The 20,129-nt window shown below is 38.2% G+C and overlaps 1 protein-coding gene across 5 annotated transcripts in view; it reads left to right on the top strand.

Moving 5' to 3' along the window:
* MGRN1 (mahogunin ring finger 1) overlaps positions 1-19,227 on the top strand; it is a 110,169-nt gene extending 90,942 nt beyond the window's left edge. For 2 of the 5 annotated variants that reach the window (XM_074280410.1, XM_074280405.1), the window contains exons 11-17: positions 539-648; positions 2,246-2,311; positions 4,195-4,418; positions 4,604-4,727; positions 5,046-5,091; positions 9,115-9,219; positions 16,091-19,227. In XM_074280410.1, the coding sequence (XP_074136511.1) occupies positions 539-648; positions 2,246-2,311; positions 4,195-4,418; positions 4,604-4,727; positions 5,046-5,091; positions 9,115-9,219; positions 16,091-16,203 (788 nt within the window). In that variant the 3' untranslated portion in view covers positions 16,204-19,227. Of the gene's footprint in view, positions 1-538; positions 649-2,245; positions 2,312-4,194; positions 4,419-4,603; positions 4,728-5,045; positions 5,092-9,114; positions 9,220-11,433; positions 11,479-16,090 lie in introns of all 5 variants that reach the window. The other 3 variants (XM_074280407.1, XM_074280409.1, XM_074280406.1) reach the window with 3 other exon arrangements.
* Positions 19,228-20,129: the final 902 nt, after the last annotated feature.

A 20,129-nucleotide genomic window follows, 5' to 3' on the forward strand; every position in this document is an offset into this window, starting at 1 on the left:
ATTAACATGAGAAATTGGCAAAGTGAGTTTCTTCTAGTCAAAGAATTGTTTGAGAGTTTAGAAAGAGAAGTCAGTGAATCATTCAGTTCAGTGGATCACTCTTCAAATGCTAGAAGACTTCATGTTGTCCACCTCTGACCCTACCAAGTACTTTCTTCTCCAGCCTAAACATCCCTCATTCTTTCAACTGAATTTCATATGGCATGGACTGGAGGCCCTTCACCATGCTGGTTGTCCTCCTGGGTGCTCTGGATGTTTGGGTTTGGTCACCTATAAATGCATGCTAAATATTAGGCATTTAGTCCTAGGCATATTCCAGCAAGCTAAAGAAATCTGACCAGTAGATTTATAGATCAGTTCTTTTTTGGAACATAAAGATCAGCTAATAGACCTACTCAGTCTCTGATTCTAAAATATTTGTTGGTGGGAGTCATGGTGATGTATTGCATATTTGGTACCACAGACTGTGGTGCAAATTCTAAATAGTAGCAAGAGCAGCTGTTACCATAATTGATATATTTTACTTCTTCTTCCTTAGCTTTTCGGGCCCTCCTACAGATCCGGGCAGTGAGAAAGAAGCCAGGAGCATTGTCCCCTGTCTCATTCAGTCCTGTTTTAGCACAGAGCATGGATCACGATGAACACTCTGTAAGTGTCTCATATTTGGCTGAGCCATCAGAAGAAGAAATTTCTTGGCCAAAATGGCTTGTAGCTTTAAGACTTAGAAAGAGGAGCAAAAACTACACTTAAGAGATTGGCTCACTACTCAGAAGCCTAAGATTGTCTACTTATGTTATGCCAAAATATCCAGGTTATCATCCAAATATTTCTAAATAATCAACTGTTTGGCATAGGATAAGCAGAGCCTCTAAGTTGTATGGGGCCTCAGTTTCTTTGTTAGGCCAGGTATCTGAGCATCAGCTGGGGTGAAGCAGTAAATAACTGCTTGGAAGAAGCTTTCCTTCCATTGTATCTGGCAAATAATGAAATATCTATTGCAGCACTTTATTTCATAACACAATCTGAGGGACTGAGCCTCCCTACAGAACTCCCTTTCCATTCTCATACAAATTGAGTATATGCCTATAAGTCTTGCAATAAGATGTCTCATTTCTTCCCTATGAATGACAAGTGGCTAAAGTCTATGATTCCCTCCCTTCTCCTCAGACCTGAGTACTTCTGAATATAGGGAAATAGTTACTGCTGATTGCATCAATCCAAGTGCTCTTAATATTGATAATGCAGGTATCCCTCACTTAAATCAAATCCTGAAAATCCACTGTAAATTGAAGAAATTCCTCTCTAAAATGAAGAATTTGAAACAGGTAATAGTTCAGAAGTGCAATGAATTAGGAAGGCTAATAATTGCTTTACCCAAGTATTTTTTGTTTTACAAAGCATACTGAGCAAGCCATTCTGGTACAATAAATAGGCTTTGATTATTTTGAAAGACTTGGATTGTACACAACTCTCCAGAAACATATATTAGCATAAAAATGAAGTACATTTGTATGATTACTTTTTTAAAATGTAATTTTTTTAAAAAGATCTTTGATATTTAGCTGAAGGACTCGGTGACCATATTGTCTTTTATAACAACCCAGTGTTTCTGCTGCATGTAGTTGAATGTTTGTTCCATGGCTTGATGTCCTGCTACTTGAGTGCAGGGATGGGCACCTTCCCATAAAGGTGATAAATTAAAGGGACACTGTCAAGCAATGCAGGCCTCAAATTTAGATTGTATATATTTTTAAAACTCTTTGTATTTTTCAGTGTTCAAAGCTTCCCTTCCCACCTACTTTCCCTTACAAAAATTCAGATAACTTAATAAATAAAATCCATATCTTTTGCCACTCGTCTGGCATAGATTATTTGGATTTCGGACTTCGGACAAATGGCTATTCATAAAAACTGCTCTCAAATAACCCAATATGAGCAGAAATTAGTACATTTCTCAAGTGGGTCAGTAATGAGAATGTAGGGTGGTGGGATTGTGCTTAGGATTGTTTTTGCACTTAACAATTACTCTTACTTCATAAACTCCCTGGCTCAAAGAACTGATGAAAATGGACTAGTGTGTGTGTTGTCATTCAGTGCTCAGAAAGTGGGTGGGGGATGTGTGCGGGTGGGTAAGAATCTATCACATAAATAGTCATCAGAAAATTGGGAAATTCCCTTTCAGAAAATTCTAACATTGTTTGAGGGATGTTAGTTATTGTAAAATATATGATTTTTATCTTGACAGTGTCCCTTTAAAAAATCAAAGTCGAACCCTGTCTCTTTGGCCAGCAAGAAACCTAAAAGGGAAACAGTAAGTGTATTTGGTCTATATGGCTACGTTATTGCCCCATCCCCCAACCAGAAAACAGATTCGTTTGGAAAGTCATTCTCTTCCCCAAACATTAGGATTTACTTTCGTAGTGTGTTAAATTTACTTAATCCATTCAAGCAGGATCAGTTCCCTGTAGTCACTCTGTGCATGCACAGGAAGAGAGCTTTCTGAACCAAGCTGCTCCTTCGAAAGATGAGATTGATGGCCCGTAGGCACAGGAGCTCCTTCCTGCTAAGAGCCAGTTTGCCAAGCCATGATCTACAAGTTCTCTTGCCAGCTTTGCTAAGCTTCTTTTCTTTTAAATGCTCTTGTTCACCTTTTTTTTTTCCCCTTGCTGGCAAGTGAAACTAATGTTGAAGGTGGAATTAATGTTGTTGCTTTTTTTTTTTTTTTTTTTTTAATTGCAAATGGCATTTCTTATAAGTGTGTGTTTCTCATTACCCTGTTTTCTGCACTTGGTATTTGGATTTACTGGTTTTTGTCTAAGGACCTGAATTTTCCCAGAAGTCCTTTGTAACTTGAAGAACAAGATAGGGCAGCCTAGACATATAAATGGCACTGAGATAAGTCTCATTGAAATGTCACTTGAACTGCTGTGTCTTCTAGTGGTCATTGATTAGATAGGATAACTGCACATTGGCTTTTTGAAAGGAGAGTCTTAACTTCAAAAGTTGTAATTGTTAAAATAAAAAAAAATGCCTGTAGAAGTTATTAGGAGAGTAAGTATTTACCTTTAAAGCTTAAATCATATACGAAAGAGAGAATTCCCAAAATAAGACATATTAAAGGAAAAATATAAAAGAATTTTTTGACTCACCAAATGCTAAATTGATCTGACAGATTGATTAATAGAAATATTACCCAAGTGGGAAGGGAGTGCACCCTTGGCTCCCCACTGCTTGCCTCCCTTTTTTATTTCCATTTTCCACACTATGCCCCACCTTGGGGCATCTCCTTGAAAGAGCTATTCTGTTTCTGAGCAAGATTACTTGTTATATCTTACCTCAAATCCCTACCATCTTAGCCTCATCAGCCTAATACGAGCTTTTTGCTCTCTCTTTCGGAAGGTATAGAGTAGGTGGTATGCTCTGATCCCAAGCATTTGACTGAAACCCAAGAGTTTCAGATGTATTTCAGATCCATTTGATAAGTATGAGAACCTCCTGCTTTGCCCTTCCAGCTCGCCTATGTTTTCCATTCTTCTACTAATTCACTAGCTTTCCATTCTTTCTTTGATTATAGATACAGAAAGCCAGGAAGGAGCTCTTAGCCCTAGCCTGAGGATGAATTTTCATATATTCTTCAGTAAATCTCCCTTCCCCCCCATCTAGTTTGATGCCAGATAGCTTGGCCTCTGTCTCTGCTTAGATGCAGATAGCCGCAGGGAGGATTAAAGTGCTATAAAGATCTCAGAGATCAGGAGAGAATAAGGGGAAGTTTTTCCTTGACTGTGTAGATGGTCAAAAAATCCTAGAACACATTCTCTCTTCCTTCAGGTAGAGGAGGTATTGGCTTTCTCCTTCACTTTGCTCCTCTATTTTTTGCACTTTTCATAGGTACTCACCTTTTTTTCCCCTTTAGCAACTAAAGGACCTGTTTTTCAGTAGTATTTGAAAGGGACCTGCAAGGAGGGTGGTTTCCATGCTAGTGAAAAGAGTTCAAGGGTGATGTCACATATAAGAAAGCCCCCAATAAGGAATAATTTCCAGCTAGAATTAGGTAGTTCCTTAGAAAACTTAGATTCTCAGAAGTACAGAGCTATTTTTAAGACAGGAATCTCATTTAGGGTCCCATGTCTTAAGGGCTGCATGGTTTTCTAAAAGAAGGCCAACCTTGTTCTGAACTCTCTCTATAATTCACAGAACTCTGACAACATCCCACCTGGATATGAACCCATCTCTCTGCTGGAAGCTCTGAATGGCCTTCGCTCCATCTCTCCTGCTATTCCTTCAGCTCCTCTTTATGAAGAAATCACTTATTCAGGGGTTTCTGATGGGCTCTCTCAAGCTGGTTGTCCTCTTGCTGGGCTAGATAGAGCCTTGGAGAGCAACCTTCAAAAAAACAAGCCAAACAAGTCTCCAGACAGGTCAGTATCTCTGGGTATGTGTAGTGTTCCAAATACCTTAAAGAGCTGGACCCTTCCCAGATCTTCTGCTCTGTGAGAATCATGGGAGAGGGAGTAATATGTGTCCATCATCAAAAGAGATGGATCTATGATGCCCAAGCATCTAACACTGATTTTGTTTTTTTGTTATCCTTATATCATTCTAGCACATTGCGTTCTCCATCATCTCCTATCCATGAAGAAGATGAAGAGAAACTGTCTGAAGATTCTGACTCACCTCCCCCATTAAGTGGGGCTGAGCTCACCCTTCGGGAGAGCAGTTCACCAGAGGTATGCTCAGTCACTGTGAATCTGTCAGCCTAGTTCTGGGAAGCTTAGCTTAAGATTTTCTCTGACACAGTACACTAAGGGGCATTTACTTAGAAGAAAAAGCAAGCAATGGTTATTTGTTAATCATTATTTAAAGTGGGGGTGGAATACAATAATTCTTAACCTTATGTCCCCATTGTTCTTTTTACCCTGGTAGCTTATGGACTTGGTTAAGGTGTAATTTTGTTTTAGGCCCTCGGCCATGATAACAACTCTAGTACATAGGCAAATGAGGTGGATTTTTCTTTTTTTCTTCCCTTTTTTTTTTTTTTTTTAAAGAGCTTCATAACCGAGGAAATTGAAGAAGTGCCATCTCTAAAGCAAGGTAAGCTATCTTCTACTTCCTTCAGAATCGCAGCATGCACTGGTTCTAAATAACTTCTACATCAGATTCTTTTAGTGCTAGCACTTCTGTTATCCTTATTTATACCCTCTGTTTGGAAAGGCTTCTAATCTCACTGCAGTCTGCTACCAAAGGAAATACATCTGGCTGAGCAGACCTTTGGTGTTTTTCCTTATTACGTTGCTCATTAGCAAAAGTGTATCTAATGGGAAAGGGCTGCCTGAGACATCATTTTTTTATTGAACTAGAATCAATCCTAGTGAATTACCTAGAGTTTTCTCTGCCTTACTGTGAGAAAAAAGGTACTGTCTCCTTGATGTCTAGACCTAGTCTTGTAGAAATAACACACTCTTGGCTTATACTAATTGATACTTCTTTGGGGAATATTCAGGAAAATCTTGGGTTTTCAGCCATAATGCTCTGATAGTTGTGAAGTCTTGTTGATTCTTCTTCTTCTTCAGCATCCTTTATACTTCTCTTTAGCTCTCTACTCACATCACAGCTACTCAAATCCAGACCAATATCACCTCTCACTTGGATTGCTGACATAGCCTCCTAATTGTTCACCCTGGGTGCTATGATGTACCCTTCAATCCATGTTCCACTCACTCAACAAGTGTATATTGACTAATTCAGCCACCAGATTTATATTGTTAGGGCATAAGTCTGACGGTCTTATTCCTCTGCTCAGCACCCTTTACTCCCTGCCCATTACCTTAGAATAAAATGCAGATCCTTTTCATAGTCTGGTTCCAGCCTGTATTTCCAGAATTTCTTGCACACTAGGCACTAAAACCCAGGACGGCCCATTTGTTGTTCCATACGCTACATTTGTGACTCTCATTTTCATGCTTGAACAGTTATCCCTACTCACTTCTGCATCTGGAAGCCCTTACATTTTTATGAAACTCAGTTCAAATGCTCACACATCCTGCATTTACTTATGTGAAAATGATGTGCACCTCCCTAGCAGAATGTAAACTTGAGGACAAGGAATGTTTTGCTTTTATATTGTGATCCCCAGGACCTAGCCCAGCAGCATGGCAATAATAGCATGGCAAAGCATGGCAATTACTTGTTGATTGATAATAATATGTCAGAGAATAAATTTGTGCTTTAGGAACTTTTGTGTATTATCTCAGACTGTATATGGTGTCAGTGTTAATACATAGATTGGTTTATTGAACTAGCTTTTTCCTCTTTGTTATGAAGAAAGGTTCACCCCTGGGGGTAAGGGGAAAGGGTATATATTTGGGAGTGATTGTGATATACAAACAAAAGGCATCTTTTAATAAACTAGAAATATAAATAAAAAGAAATCTTCTGCTAGAGTTTGAAAGCCATTGGGAATCCTAACTTTAGTGAGTTAAAATAAGGAAGGGAACATTGTTTGTAGGCTTATATTTAAAGACTCAGATTACAAAGAAATGCCCAGTTAGATACTTAAGTGAACATTTTATCCTATAATGAGGAATGTTACATTGACTATTTAACAAAACACAGAAATAATCACTTTTAATGTCTTTACACTCAGTTTTCTCCTTCCATATTTATTTCAGGGTTTGAAAATTTTATGATTTTTTTGTTTGACAATGATATTTGCATTCAGACCCTGGCTTTGCCACTAACTGGGCCTGTTTATTTTGGGCAAGATATCTTTGGGTATAATGGAGAAGGAATTGTGCCAGATGATCCCCAGATCATTTGAAACCCTAACATCCTGGTGTAAACATCTGCTGCTCAGTTTCATTTCCTGAATTGCTCTGGGTTTGCATAAAAGTGTACATTGACCCTTCCTGGCCACCAGAGGGCCAGTATAGACTACTAGTACCCCAGTGGGATAAACCAGCAGATGCCCAAGATGCTCATAATCTTGACCTCTCTCTGAAGGCTTATCACCTTCTGGATGTAAACTGGGCCCTACATGCTTCTTTTCCTTTGTAACCCCCAGGATGGGCCAGGTTCCCACATTGCTCAGAAGACAGGAATTAGAGCTGTTTCCCATGCTCTTACCACCATGATGCTTGCTCTCTATCGAAGATGGGATTGACCTCCTTTGCTTTGGCAATGTGTGAAGTAGTGTCCAGTCTCACTTTCTTTGGTTTCTTAGCAGTCTCCTCCACCTCCAAACTGGTACTATTTTATAGAGAAACCAAATGTAATTCAATTAAAGTCTGTGGCCTTTCTATAAAGATAACTCACATTCATATTTGTTATTACATCCATCATATCCCATTTCAGCTTGGCAACTACCCCATAAAGAAGGTAGGGTAAATTTAATTTTAATATTTTCATTTCACAGATACTTCACACAGGGCAAGTCTAGGGTTTTTTCCACTTAGTACTCTGCCTCTTTACATGCTAAATTCAAATACAGTTCTAAAATATTTTTTGAGGTAGTCTTTAATGAAAATTCAAGGGAAAAGCAAATGTAGTTCAATGTAATGCCATCGTTTAAGCATAAGAATACATTTGGGACTGTTGTCAAGGTGCAAAAACATTTTGTAGTCTACAGCAAAAAGAATAAACCCTTTTCTTTAGTTTCAGTCAAAGTTTACTATACCTTAGGAGTTTAATAAATGATAAATTGCTTTTTGGGTTTTTTTTATGTTTTAATTTTTTTTTAATGTTCTCTCTTTTCCTGCTTAGGGACAGTTAGGTAGCACAATGGATAGAGTGCTGGACCTAGAGTTGGGAACACTTGTCTTCCTTAGTTGAAACCCAGCTTTAGGCTTTAGTGGTTGTGTGACCCTGGGCAGATCACTTGTGTTTGCCACAGGTTCCGCATCTGTCAAATAAGCTGGAAAAGGAAATGGAAAACCATACCTTTATCTTTGCCAAGAAAACCCCAAAAGGGATCACCAACAGTCAAATGTGACTGGAAACCTTTTACTCTCTTCTCCCTATTGCAATATACCATCACCTATATCAGCCTGCATTCAGACCCCCCATTTTTACCAATCTTCCCTTGATTTAATAAGGGCATTCTGACACTTGATAGTAAAGCATCTTCTTTTCCATCCAAAGCAAGGACAGGAGAGTGAGGAATAAGCTGTTCTTTCTACTAATACCCAAATAAGCAGTCTTCCTTCCTTAAAATATCTGGTGATTGTTGAAGGCGATAGCTCCTTGATATTCTTTGTTTGATCTCCAACTCCACTTGGGACTTGGACTTTGATGTGGTCAAACTAGTTTGGGCTATCTGAGCTGGTTGGAGGTTTACAGCCCCCCATTCTAATCTGCTCAAACAGACCAAATGTCACAGCAGGGGAAGAGACTTCTGTCTCTACTCAAAAGATAACACGAGAATCCTTATCTTGTTTACATCACTGCATAAAAGAGAGAACTCAAAAATCTTCTCTTTGCAAAATGGGCCTTGTACCATGCAGCCATTTTGCCCACCGGCTCTCCAGTGTTTCCATTCTAAACAATAAAGACTATGTTTCCATATAGCATTAAGTAGCAAATTCCTTTGCTGCCGAACCCACCCTTGGTTACTTTGGGGAAGGAAGGAGAGAGAGAAAAGGAACTGACCCATCTCTGTTTAGACCACAATTTACTCCTCATCATTTACTCCTCATCAGTGATGACTTGCTTTTTGCAGAATTGTTATGAGCATTGTCACTATTCATCTAATCTAATCCTAACCACTCACATTTCTTTCGCCAAACACTCTCCTTTCCCATCAAGACTAGGTTTCTAAACAAGGTTGGAGAGGAAGTAGATTTTTTGCCTTTTTGTATAGAAACCATAGTCCCTTTTTAATCCTGTGATCATTATGGATCTCTAATCATTATTTCACAAAGAGTCTTTGAACTCTGTTAGGCTTTGTAAATAATATGGAGAAGAACTCCTTCCCCAGTGCTGAAAGTCATGCTATTTCCATGGAAAGACAAAGAAGAATTGTTCTGTCTCAATCGAGAGAAAAGGGGAAAAGATGAGAAGGGGAACTGTTGGCAGTCATGAAGACTGGTCCCTAACTTGATTCCTTTCTTTTTGAATTAGACAGCCAAGCCCCATCTATAGAGGACGTCTTACAAGACAGCAGCACTGAGCATAGAAGCCTTAATCAACCTGGGATTGATCCTCCAGCTGACATATACTTACCAGGTAACAAACAACCAGCTTTCCCTTTTGTCTTTGGGCTAGGGAATGGGAGATATGTAGTGGAGCACAGGACTTAGAAAAATAGCAAAAAGTTGGACCAAGCCAAAGTACTGTATCTCTGGTTCAAAAACAATTTAAGCACTCAAGATATAGAATAAGGCTTTAGAAATCCAAGGACTCTCTCCAAATTTAACAGGGATTAAACTTGAATGGGTGGGGAGAACTTTAATAAAGGCAGATCTCAATTAGTAAGTAGTGCGCATTTGAGAGCTTAATTTTCAAGTGGGAGACCGAAACTGGAGATACAACCCTCCATAAAATCTACTTTCAAGGATAGTGCTTCTTCCTTGACTGGGATTTTAGCAATGTATAACATTTCCAGAAATGTAAATAATGAAGCCATATTATGAAGACAATTTAGAATGAAATATAAAAAATTTCAGCTTGCCCATTTTTACCTAATGTTAAAAAACTTCATCTCAGAGAATGGAGAGCATGTCTCACACTGTTATCTGAAAACTCAACCAGAATTCTAGATTCATTTTAGGAATTAGGAAAATCGCTGGATTTTTATATAATATCTGGAGGTAGTTAAGTGGTTAGTTTTTAAAATTGCTTCCCTTTACTACTGTCTTGGTTAGAGTCAGCAGTGATCAACAAAAGACTTAATTAGCTAATAGTACTTAACATTAATAGTTATGATATTAATATTAGTATCTAAAGACAAAATAATAATTTGTTGCCAAAAGAAAATCTGACCCTCAAAGCAAAAGCATTATGTTGGGAAAAAATGCAATATTGCTAAATCTTATAGTAAGATGAAATGGGACAATTCAGGTTAAGTTCATTGTAACTTTGAAAACATTTTTTAAATGGGCAAAACAGCTTTAAAAAAAACCTAAGGGGGCAACTTTAGGTGATGTGGTGGATAGAACTCCATCCCTGAAGTCAGGAGGATCTGAGCTCAAATTTGGCTGTGTGACCCTAGGTAAAGTCACTTAACCCCAATTGCCTCAGCAAAAAAAAAAAAAAAAAAAAAAAAAAAAAAAAAAAGTAAATAAACAACTTATAATAAACATTTTACTGTGTGTTAGGCACTATGCTAAGCAGTGAAATATAAAGTGAGGTAATAGCCCCTGCTCTCAAGGAGTTCACTATCTAATAGAAGATTTAACATGCAATTAACTATGTACAGACAAGCTATTTATAGGGTTAAGTGGAAATAATCAACAGAGGGAAGGCATTGGGATTATGAAGATTGGGAAAGACTCCTTTCTGTGGAAGATGGGGTTTTTCCTGGGACTTGAAAGAAGCCAGAAAACAGAATAGGAAGAAAAAGCATTCCAAGCCTGAGGGACAGTCAGAAAATAGCAGGAGGCAATGTCTTGGAGGAATAACAGCCAGAGTCAATAAGGAGAATAGGCACTAATTATATGCTCTTTCCCCCAAGCATATCTATAAAGTAGGTCTCTTCTTGCCAGAGGTCAGACACATTCAGGATATTGATTTGGTGAAATATGACAGAAGTGGAATTCTAGAAACAACTGGCTTTGAATTTTCTCATCTGTCTGCTGATTTCTTTGTTCTTCTTTCTGGCTTTAAACAATAGTCTGATTAGACAGTATCATCTGACAGGCTCAGTTTACCTGATAGATCCATAAGAATCATTAGAGAGGCTCATTTACATGAACAGTAATGAGAGAAAGCAAAAGCTCATTATTTAATAAAGAGTAAAAGATTTGCATTTCTCACAATGAGGTACTTAAAACAGGAACCAGAGCTTGGATTTCCAAAAGCTATTTTCCCTCTTTTTGTGTCGCTCATAGTATGATAATAAATTTTCTAGATCTTTGGGAGTAGCTCTAAACAAATTCTCTCTGGTTTTCCAGGAACTTGGGCCCATGACTATAGTTTATTTGTCCCCTTTTAAGCATTAGAAGTGAGAAACCAAGAATTTTATTTTCATTTATATGCATAAAATTTGTTTTAGAATCCATCCCCTTTTTTTGGCAGATAAAGAGGAAATTATGATTTTGCTTTTTCTTCTTTGCTTCTACAAACCAGTATGTTCAGACTGAGTACATTGTTTTCATACCTCACATCCCTTTCATTTTATTCTAACTTTATTCTAGTTACTACAAAATTTACAAGACTATTCTAAGTGCTTTTCTAATAATTCCTTCATTTTCTGTCTCTCCTGCCCTCCTTTCTGGATAGCACTGGGTCCCGATTCCTGCTCTATTGGTATAGAGGAATAAGATGGTATGTTTTCTCCTTTCATATGTCTAATTGAGTTTTTGTCTTGTCTGATGAATTCAGTCCAGTTGAATATTAAAGTGCCTGTTCCGTATAAAACACTATGTCAAGTATTTGGGTAGCTAAAAAGTTGAGATAAGTTGCTGAGAATATAAAATTATCTAAATGGTTTGATCCATTAGATAGGAGTTTCAATCATTTCTTCTATTCCTTTTCCTATATACAGTCCTGATTTCACAGCTTTTACATCCAGATCTTTTCCATGTTCTGTAAGTTTTAACTCAAAACTGAGGTCTGGTCTTCAGAAGCTCTTAATCTTATTGTGCCCTTGACTCCTTTGGTAGTCTGGTCAAGCCTGTGGACTACTTCCCAGAATACTGTTTTTTAAATGTATAAAATAAAATACAGAGAATTACAGAGAAAACCAGTTATATGGCTACAAAGATATAATTTTTCTCCTATCTAAATTTGCCATCTTCCATCAATCTGTAGGTAAAGAATCCTTATAAAGGGAACCCCATTAGATGAAAGCCCAAATGACAATTTGCAGGAAAATAGGGTCAGATGATAGGGGAGAAAAAAAGCTGGCTTTTGATTCTATCTGAACGAAAGTAGTTCAGTTTTGGGGAGTTTTATGCCTTTTGGATCTCAGAAAAGAATGACTCAGTTAACTGTGGCACCTCATGTGACTAGGAACAACAGAACCACCCACAGTGACTTGAAGCAATCAAAAGAAAAGGAGTGAAATTAACAGAGATCATAGTTGCTTCCTAAAAGGAGATTTTGAATCCAGCAGCTAATTGTATACAGTTTTGTGTTTTTGGTGGACATTACTGACTGAGTCATCCAAGTGGACTAAGCTCCAATGTAAATGAACATGTAGCTTTGCTCAGCTTTTTTCTTTCTATCAGAGCAGGGAAAGTCTTACTGTTTTGTCCAGTATTCTTATTATAGTTTATAAATGGCCTCCTTTCTCCTCAATCTTGATGTCCTTGTTTGAACTGAGACATTTTCTCACCGGCTTCCAGTGCTGAGGATATTGGGATTTATAGTTGGAAAAGAACTTAGAAATATTTTAGACCTAATCTGTTACTATGAATATGATGAAAAGAAGACCCCAAAAGACAAGATGACCTCCTTAAGATCACAGAAATAGTAGCCAGCAAATCCAGGATTCAAACCCAAGTTCTCTGATTCTTACATTTAACATTCTAGTCACCAAACCACAGCTGCCCCACTGGTTCCTCTCTGTGACCAGTTGACTTTTCTGTCATTAGAATCTGCCCACGACTAATCCTTAGATGGAAATTTTCATATATTCATTAGAATGCAGTTTTAAAGACAGCAGGACCAGCCTTAAAGCAGATTGTGCCAGATATAAGATTTATTGAGCCTCCTTAGTTCCTAAGGCCAGTGAGAGGCCAAGTTATCCAGTCTGTATTGAGAACTAGCTTGTGTTTGAAAAGAAAATGTCTCCACTCAGAAATTTAGCATAGTAGAAAACTCCATTATAACACAAATATTAAAAAAATATGCCAATTTTACAGGTTTTCTGTTATGCAAACTTAAAAAACTAAATAAATGTGATATTATAATAATAAAGCTAAGGACTTAGAGATGGGAGAAAGATAAGTGGTTTAGGCAGATACACATTTGTGTGCCCAGATAAAGTCCTTCCTCCTAGCTACTTTCACTCTAGTCACTCAAAATGTTGGACCTAATTAGGTAGATGAGAAATAATAACCTTCGATTTTTCTCCTGGAAATTAAACCATCAAAAAGCCAAAGCATCTTCCAAGGAAATGGAAGAAGATATATTTATACCTCCATAAAAGTTTGAGGAAAATAGTCTCAACTAATTTTGTAGATTCTCATGCCCTTCAAAGACATCCATAAAAGATAGCAAGAAAAAGAAAGTTTAGTACTTAAAAATGCATAATTGCCTGGTTTCTTCTGGCTACTAAAGAGTATGATCATTTTTAGAATTAGTGGTTTTTTCTTTCTCTCTCTCCCTCCCTCCTTATGCTTCATTCCAATATAGGTAGACTCTGCTTTTATAGTCCTGAGGGAGTAAAACTGACTGATCCAGATAATATTATTATTAAGATCATGGGATTTAGCCCTGGAAGGAACCTGGGTGACCACTCAGTCCAGTGGTTCCCAATTTATGGAAGCCAGAGTTATAAGGGGGCCATATCCAGCCAAGATAGTAAGGAATAGGACTGGAATTTGAATCCAGATCTCCTAACGTTAAATTTAGGGCTCTTCTATTCAAGGAATCTAGTGGTCAAAAAAGGTCACTAGAAGTCTGTATTTATGTCAAATGCTCATATGCTTGACTCTTATGTTGAGAAATAGTTTGTTTCAAGTCAGAATTACTCCAGTTTGAAACTGAGTAGAAAATGGGTACCAGGGAGCAAAGGTGTATTCCTGTCACTCAGAGCTTCTTTACATTTATTTTGGCCCTGTTCTAACAAGCTTGATCATGTGACCTCCCAGCCCACAGAGGATGGGAACTAACAAAGCTGAAGTTGGAAAGGACTGGGTCAACTAAGAGTGGCAGAATTGGTGACAGATAGCAGTCTGATCATAGAGAAAGGGGCAGAAGGAACTGCATAAATTAGACCCATGGATAAAAAGAATGAGAATAGTCTAATTGGGGAAAATAACTCCAGACCCCAAGGAGCACACACAATACTGAAGTTTATCTGTCTGCCCAGTGAGTGGCCCAGGGCTTGGGGGAAAAGTAGAGCAGAGAACAATATGAAGCATTTTGGAAGAATGTTTAAGTAAACAAGGAGTAAAGATGAGTTATTTGTTGCGAATTATCCAGATTTACACAGAAATAAACTAAGGTTGATTCTCCACTTTACAGAAGGATTTGTCATGTTTCCTTTTTAGGTAGTGGGCTTCCTTAGTACTTTTATCAGATGGTATAACTGATGGGCAGAAATCTGATTTATGGCTAAAATATATAACATAAAATGTTGTAATAATAGTAGCTGGCTTGGAAGAAGACTGTCAGCATATCACTATCCTCCCCCATGCCCTCAAGCATACCTTTTCTGCCTAGAGCCCAGGATATAGACACTTTTCTTCTGCCAGCTCCTGAAGCCCCTTACTCTTTCGGCAGAAGGGAGGCCTTTTCCCTTTTCATCTCTGAAACTTCCAGGGTAGGGATGAATGCCTTAAACTATAGGTAAACAGTTGCTAGACCTTCACACTTAACCTCAAATATTTTTCCAGCTCTTGTTTGATATGAGTATTGGTGACAAACCAAATAGAAACACATTTCTGTGACTTGGGAAACTTTTATTTTATAACTTTGAGGTATCAACAAGAAAAAGGTTATATCTCCATGTAGTTGTTGGTGCTATTTATAAAACTTTGCTTTGGAATGAAAACACAAGCCCCATATGTATTTGTAGGCCTTCCAAAAAATAGAATTAAATTGGCCTCCCTTGGGTTATGGACCATGTATCTTTAAAGCAAAAAATCAAATCTGATTTATCCTTTTGTGAATCTAGTTTTTCTGTCATGAAATGAATTTTCCAAATAGCTCTCGTTTATTCCTTGAAGTATCAAGGTTTTAAAAGAAATTTTTTTCTAATAATTATAAATTAGTCAATTCTTATAACTTGGATGCTTTTACTGAAACATGTTCCCCACAACTTGATGTTAATGATAGAAGCATGATTTCTTCCTTTTCATAGGAGCTCTTTAATCAGATGCTGATTTGGTCATCTTTTGGACTTAATTTCAGTTTAAATTTGTAATTCTTCTGGTCTTTGCCACTGGTCCTAGATCTGTGGTTTCATCACTGTGGAAGAAGCTCCTAATATATAAACTCCCTTTATTGCTGTCGGTGAGCTACTTGTTTATTATTTATAGTTAAAGAGTTACCTGGGAGATTGTCACACTCACCTATGTTCACATAGTCATTATATGTCAAATTTGAATCCGTATCTTCTTGACTACAAACCTAGCCCTTATTAGGATGTTATATTAGCTTAATTCTGATCTGGTTACACATTTTCATAAAAAGTTTCTGATTCATAGTCAATAAAATTTAAAGCCAGATGTTCTGTGACCCTAAATGGGCCATTTTCATTTTGTATTAAGCCTACAAATAAATCTAGGAGTTGTGTTCTCTACTACAAAAGAGCTTTCTCATTGAGAAAACCAACAAATACAAGGTAGCTCATACCTTGTTCCCATGTTCAAGTTGACTCTCTGATGTTCTCCCTGCGCCCTTCTATCCAGAGTCCCAGTGGTCCAGTAGATACTGCTGTTGTGAGTCCCACACAGCGCCGCCCCCCCCCCCCCCCACCTGCCTCACCATCATTACATTCTGCTTTGGCTTTTTTCTCAATGTTTGACTTAACATCTTTGCTGATAGACGGGATTTTAAAGTATTTGTTTCCCTGGGACCCATATATGAGAACCAAAGAGTCAGTCCTAGGGGAGGCTATATTCTCATTCTGACAAAGACAAATATGAGAAGGCTATTGTTTTCTTCCCCACGTCATAGACATTTTATTTTTATCATAAAAATACAATAACTAGTATTTTCCTTTGCTTACATTTTTTACCTCGTTTTCCCTTCCTCTCTTTCTTAGGAAGTTCAGCCTCGATGGAGACTCCCCAAAGCCACAGTGTGAATGGTTCTACTCGGCCTCCAGTCTGTGACCCCAGCCCTGAAAATCGGGAGGCTGAACTGACTTCTCTCTAAGATCTCAGCCGGGGAGTGGTTTGGAGCCTTCAGCTCATTAGGCCTTTGTGAAAGGGCCTTTCAATCTGGACACCAAAATACACGCACAGACTCTTCTAATTCTCTCTATCCTCTGTGGGAATACTAGGCTCTGAGATGCCACACAGACTTTGACCAAAAGAGCACAGCTAACCTTACACTCTGATTACTTCCCTTTTTGTATGTTAAATTTATTTGTAAATGGTACACGATGAAGGACAGCAGCTTTTATCATGCAGCCATTGAGGGCTTTTTTTTTTTTCCCTGTAGGACTCCATTGTTTGGGGTAAGCAGGACTCAGAAGGTAGTTCCTTCTCCGAAAGCAGAAATAACTGCTTATAAGGCCAGCCTGGAGTTGGCAAAGTTTGCATTTTTAAAGCCTGGAATATATCTGAAACAAGTTCAGGACTGGTAAGCTCCCTATGGTGGCATTTATGTCCACAGCAGAGATTTTAGGGAGTAGGTGAGACATTTTCCTCTAAGGTGGTTTTGAGAGGGGAATTTTAAATTTGTTTTTTGTGGGAGGGAGGAAGAAGAGACTTACAAAAGAAGGAGGGGAATCAAATCAAAGTTTATGAAGGAAAATATAGTGTATATTTTGTAACACAGTGGCTCATGGTAGCCTTTTGCTGTTGCTGGTGTTTGTTCGACAACATGCTTGTTTGTCACAAACATGACCCTCCTGCAGCAACGCCTGTCCATATAGTGTCTTCTTATTCATGCCTCTTTATGATGTGATTGCTCTCTTTGCTTTGTATTTCAGCAGTTAGCCATTTGGGTTTAAAGCAATTAATCCTGTCCTCCAAGGGGACTCTAAGATCATTTTTTTTCTTCACCAAGACTTTTCAGGGTGAGATTTCATCTAATTGAAGGATGCTGATTTTTAGAAGCAAAACAAAACTCTACCAGGTCTACTTAATGAGCTCCAAGCTTGAATCAAAATAGCACCCTCTTCTGTGGGAAGATAGTTCAGACTACACAAATCTGAGTTGAGATCTACCAGAAAGGTCTAGAGATGTTACGTTCATTTGGTGTGGCCTCCCTTGCAAGTGCCATCTGCATTTTGAGAATGGATTTTGGTTAAGATTCAAAAACACAGAAAAGGAAGATTTGGGTTTTAAACAAAGTCCGCACTTTGCCTGCCATACGCACCTTTTCCTAGGTAGGTGCCTTTCTCTGAGTGCTGAGCTTCACAGAAGTTGCCAGAGTATCTAATTCATACAGTGGATTAGGAACTCCTTTGACATCAGTAGCTGCCAAACTGGCATGGCCAGCCCTGAAACAGATTCTCTTGCCATGGAGAGAGCACCCCATACGCTTCCTGTCCCGATAATCTAAAATTGCCCCCTGGGTTTGTTTGGGGTTTGTTAAGGGAATTTGTTTGAGAGACAGCCTAGGATTTCAGTATTCTTATGATCTCACCTTCCAGATGGTATTCCATCTTCCAAGATAACCTTTTCTGCATTACCATTTAAAAGGAAATGTCTTGGCCAAAAGGGAAAATTCTGGGAGTCTGGTACTCATTGTGAGGTTAATATACAGCTATTACTTTCTGCAGAAGAAGAGTGGGACCTTGGTTGAGATACAATTTGTATCTACCTCAGTTGGTCTAGCAATGGTGTCTGTCTAATAGAACAGCCTCATACTCTTTCTTTAGTTTTCAGTTTATTGTTCAACAGCAGCCAAACAAGAATGCAGTCAATCACCTCTAACAAAAAGCAGTGGCCTCAGCAAGTAGACATTCTTATCCGTGGGTAAATTTGATTCTGTTTTAGTAAAATGTGAGACCTAACCCATTAATGGTTGGAATGGGTAAACTCTTATCTAAAATATAATAGTTTTTGCTCAGCAACTCCCTCTCCTGGACCCTCAGAATCTGGAGTCTTTAGGCAACTGGTTTTCAGAAAGCGATTGGACTTGGCAAAGACTGCTCAGAAAGAGACCAAGCCTCACGAATCAGGGCCCTTTCTTTGACCTCACATCACAAAATGTCTGGCATTTCTTGCCAGAAATTGGGCCCCTCCCACGAGTTGTCTCAAGTGTTCATTTGGAACTTAATAGGCATCCTGAGGCACAAGCCATATGCCACAAGTTGAAGTAACCGTCCAAGGTTGTTTTCCTGAACTAGGCTTTTTCAGAAGATCATTAAATATTTATGCTGAAACTGACACAAAAGACCCTGCCTGAAATGTGAAGACCCTTCAGTGGGAGGTGTCCTAGCATTGCTCACAAACCCCAGCCCACCTAAAGGCAAGAAGGCCTAAGGAGGTGGGGAGAGGCCTGGTCTTCCTTTTTAAGTCTCAGTTAATAAACCTTAGGAATTGCACTCTAGTTAATGCTACTGGGTTAAGACAGACAATAGTTATGTTCCATTTAAACGAGCTACTAAACTGCAGGTAGGTTTCTGGCTGAGAAGACAGGCTCATCAGAGTCCAGATGGAGAGCCAGAGTAACTGGCTCCTGAAAGTGGCCTTCTCACAGCATATATCTGTGTGTTATCAGTAAACAGGCAATATTTTTTCCCTCTATCCATCCTCATCAATGCATATAATTTGTCCAGAGACCTTGTATTGGGTGCCTTGTTTTTTGCACAGTGGGACAAACTGGAGTTGTATAATTGAAGACACTAATTTTTTTTTTTTTTTCTGTAATTGCCACTTGTGAATTTTGTCATGTGGCTCCTACTCATGACTCTTTCCTGCCTCTGGAGACAGGCTACTTTGTGCACATAACTTTGTTCACAGCACCCCAGGGTTTTCCCAAATCCCGATCCTTTCTGTCCAAGCTCCCCATAGACATAGTCTGGCTTTCTCCTTCCTGCACGCTGCTTCCCTTTTTTCCCCATCAAACCCCTTTAAGACCTTTTCTTTTTCATTTCGGTGCCAGTACTTTGTTTAAACAATGGAACGAAGATTTGTTCATTCTGGAAACGTGCTATTATTTGATGTAGTCTGATTGGGTAGTTTTTTGTTTATATATTTATAGTAATAAATTCATGCAGCAATATACCATGTGTTTATCATTTCCTCTGAATGGTAGTCAGATGAATTGTGACTGGATCTCTAGTTGAATGTTAACTAATCATCAGTTTTCATTAAATTTTTACCGTCCTGAAGATTTTTATTTAAAAGAGCCTCACTTATTAAAATGGCTACCCCCTCCAAAAATAAAAAAAATTAAAAACTCACTCCTTATCTCCTTCCAAAGGTCAAAACAAGCTGTGGCAAAGAAACAAACTTTTACTAAACCTCACTTTAGTTTTTTAGAAAATACTGCTGGAGTTCTCTTTTGATTTCCAGATTGGAAGAAAAAATGGCTGGGTTGTTAGTCTAAAAGGATCAGAATTCTACCCAAGTCAGGAAAGACTTCCCCCTCCTTCACCTTCCAGACAACACAATGTTTTCATCTATAACTTTGCTAGGAAAAAATGAACATTTCCTGTACATATGACAATTCAGTTTCTTGGCTCTAATCCCAACATTTTATATTTATTCCAATGAAATCATATAATACTTTTTTTTTTTAAAGGTTTCAATTAAATGGAAATTTATCTTCTTTTTAAAAAGTAACTTCTTGGTTTGTCTTTAATATGAGAAACTTGCATCTGGACACTACCCTTTAGGGTCACTGGAGAGAGTTACATTCCTTCACCCTCTTTTGCCCAGAATAGACATTCATTAACTCTCTTGTTTTTCTTCCTTTCTCCCTCCCTCCCATTTCTTTTAATCACACACACACACACACATTACTATCTAGACTCATAAAGGTGACTGAGTTTGCTATCTGGGTCTAATAGGTTTATTTCAATAATATAGGTAAGTGCTTACTGTGCACAGGCACTGAAGCTATAAAGTGAAATGGTATATTTCACTTTATATAAAAAAAGTGTATACAAAATACATTTGGGA

The sequence above is a fragment of the Sminthopsis crassicaudata genome, chromosome 1 (assembly GCF_048593235.1).
Source record: "Sminthopsis crassicaudata isolate SCR6 chromosome 1, ASM4859323v1, whole genome shotgun sequence".
NCBI lineage: Eukaryota > Metazoa > Chordata > Mammalia > Dasyuromorphia > Dasyuridae > Sminthopsis > Sminthopsis crassicaudata.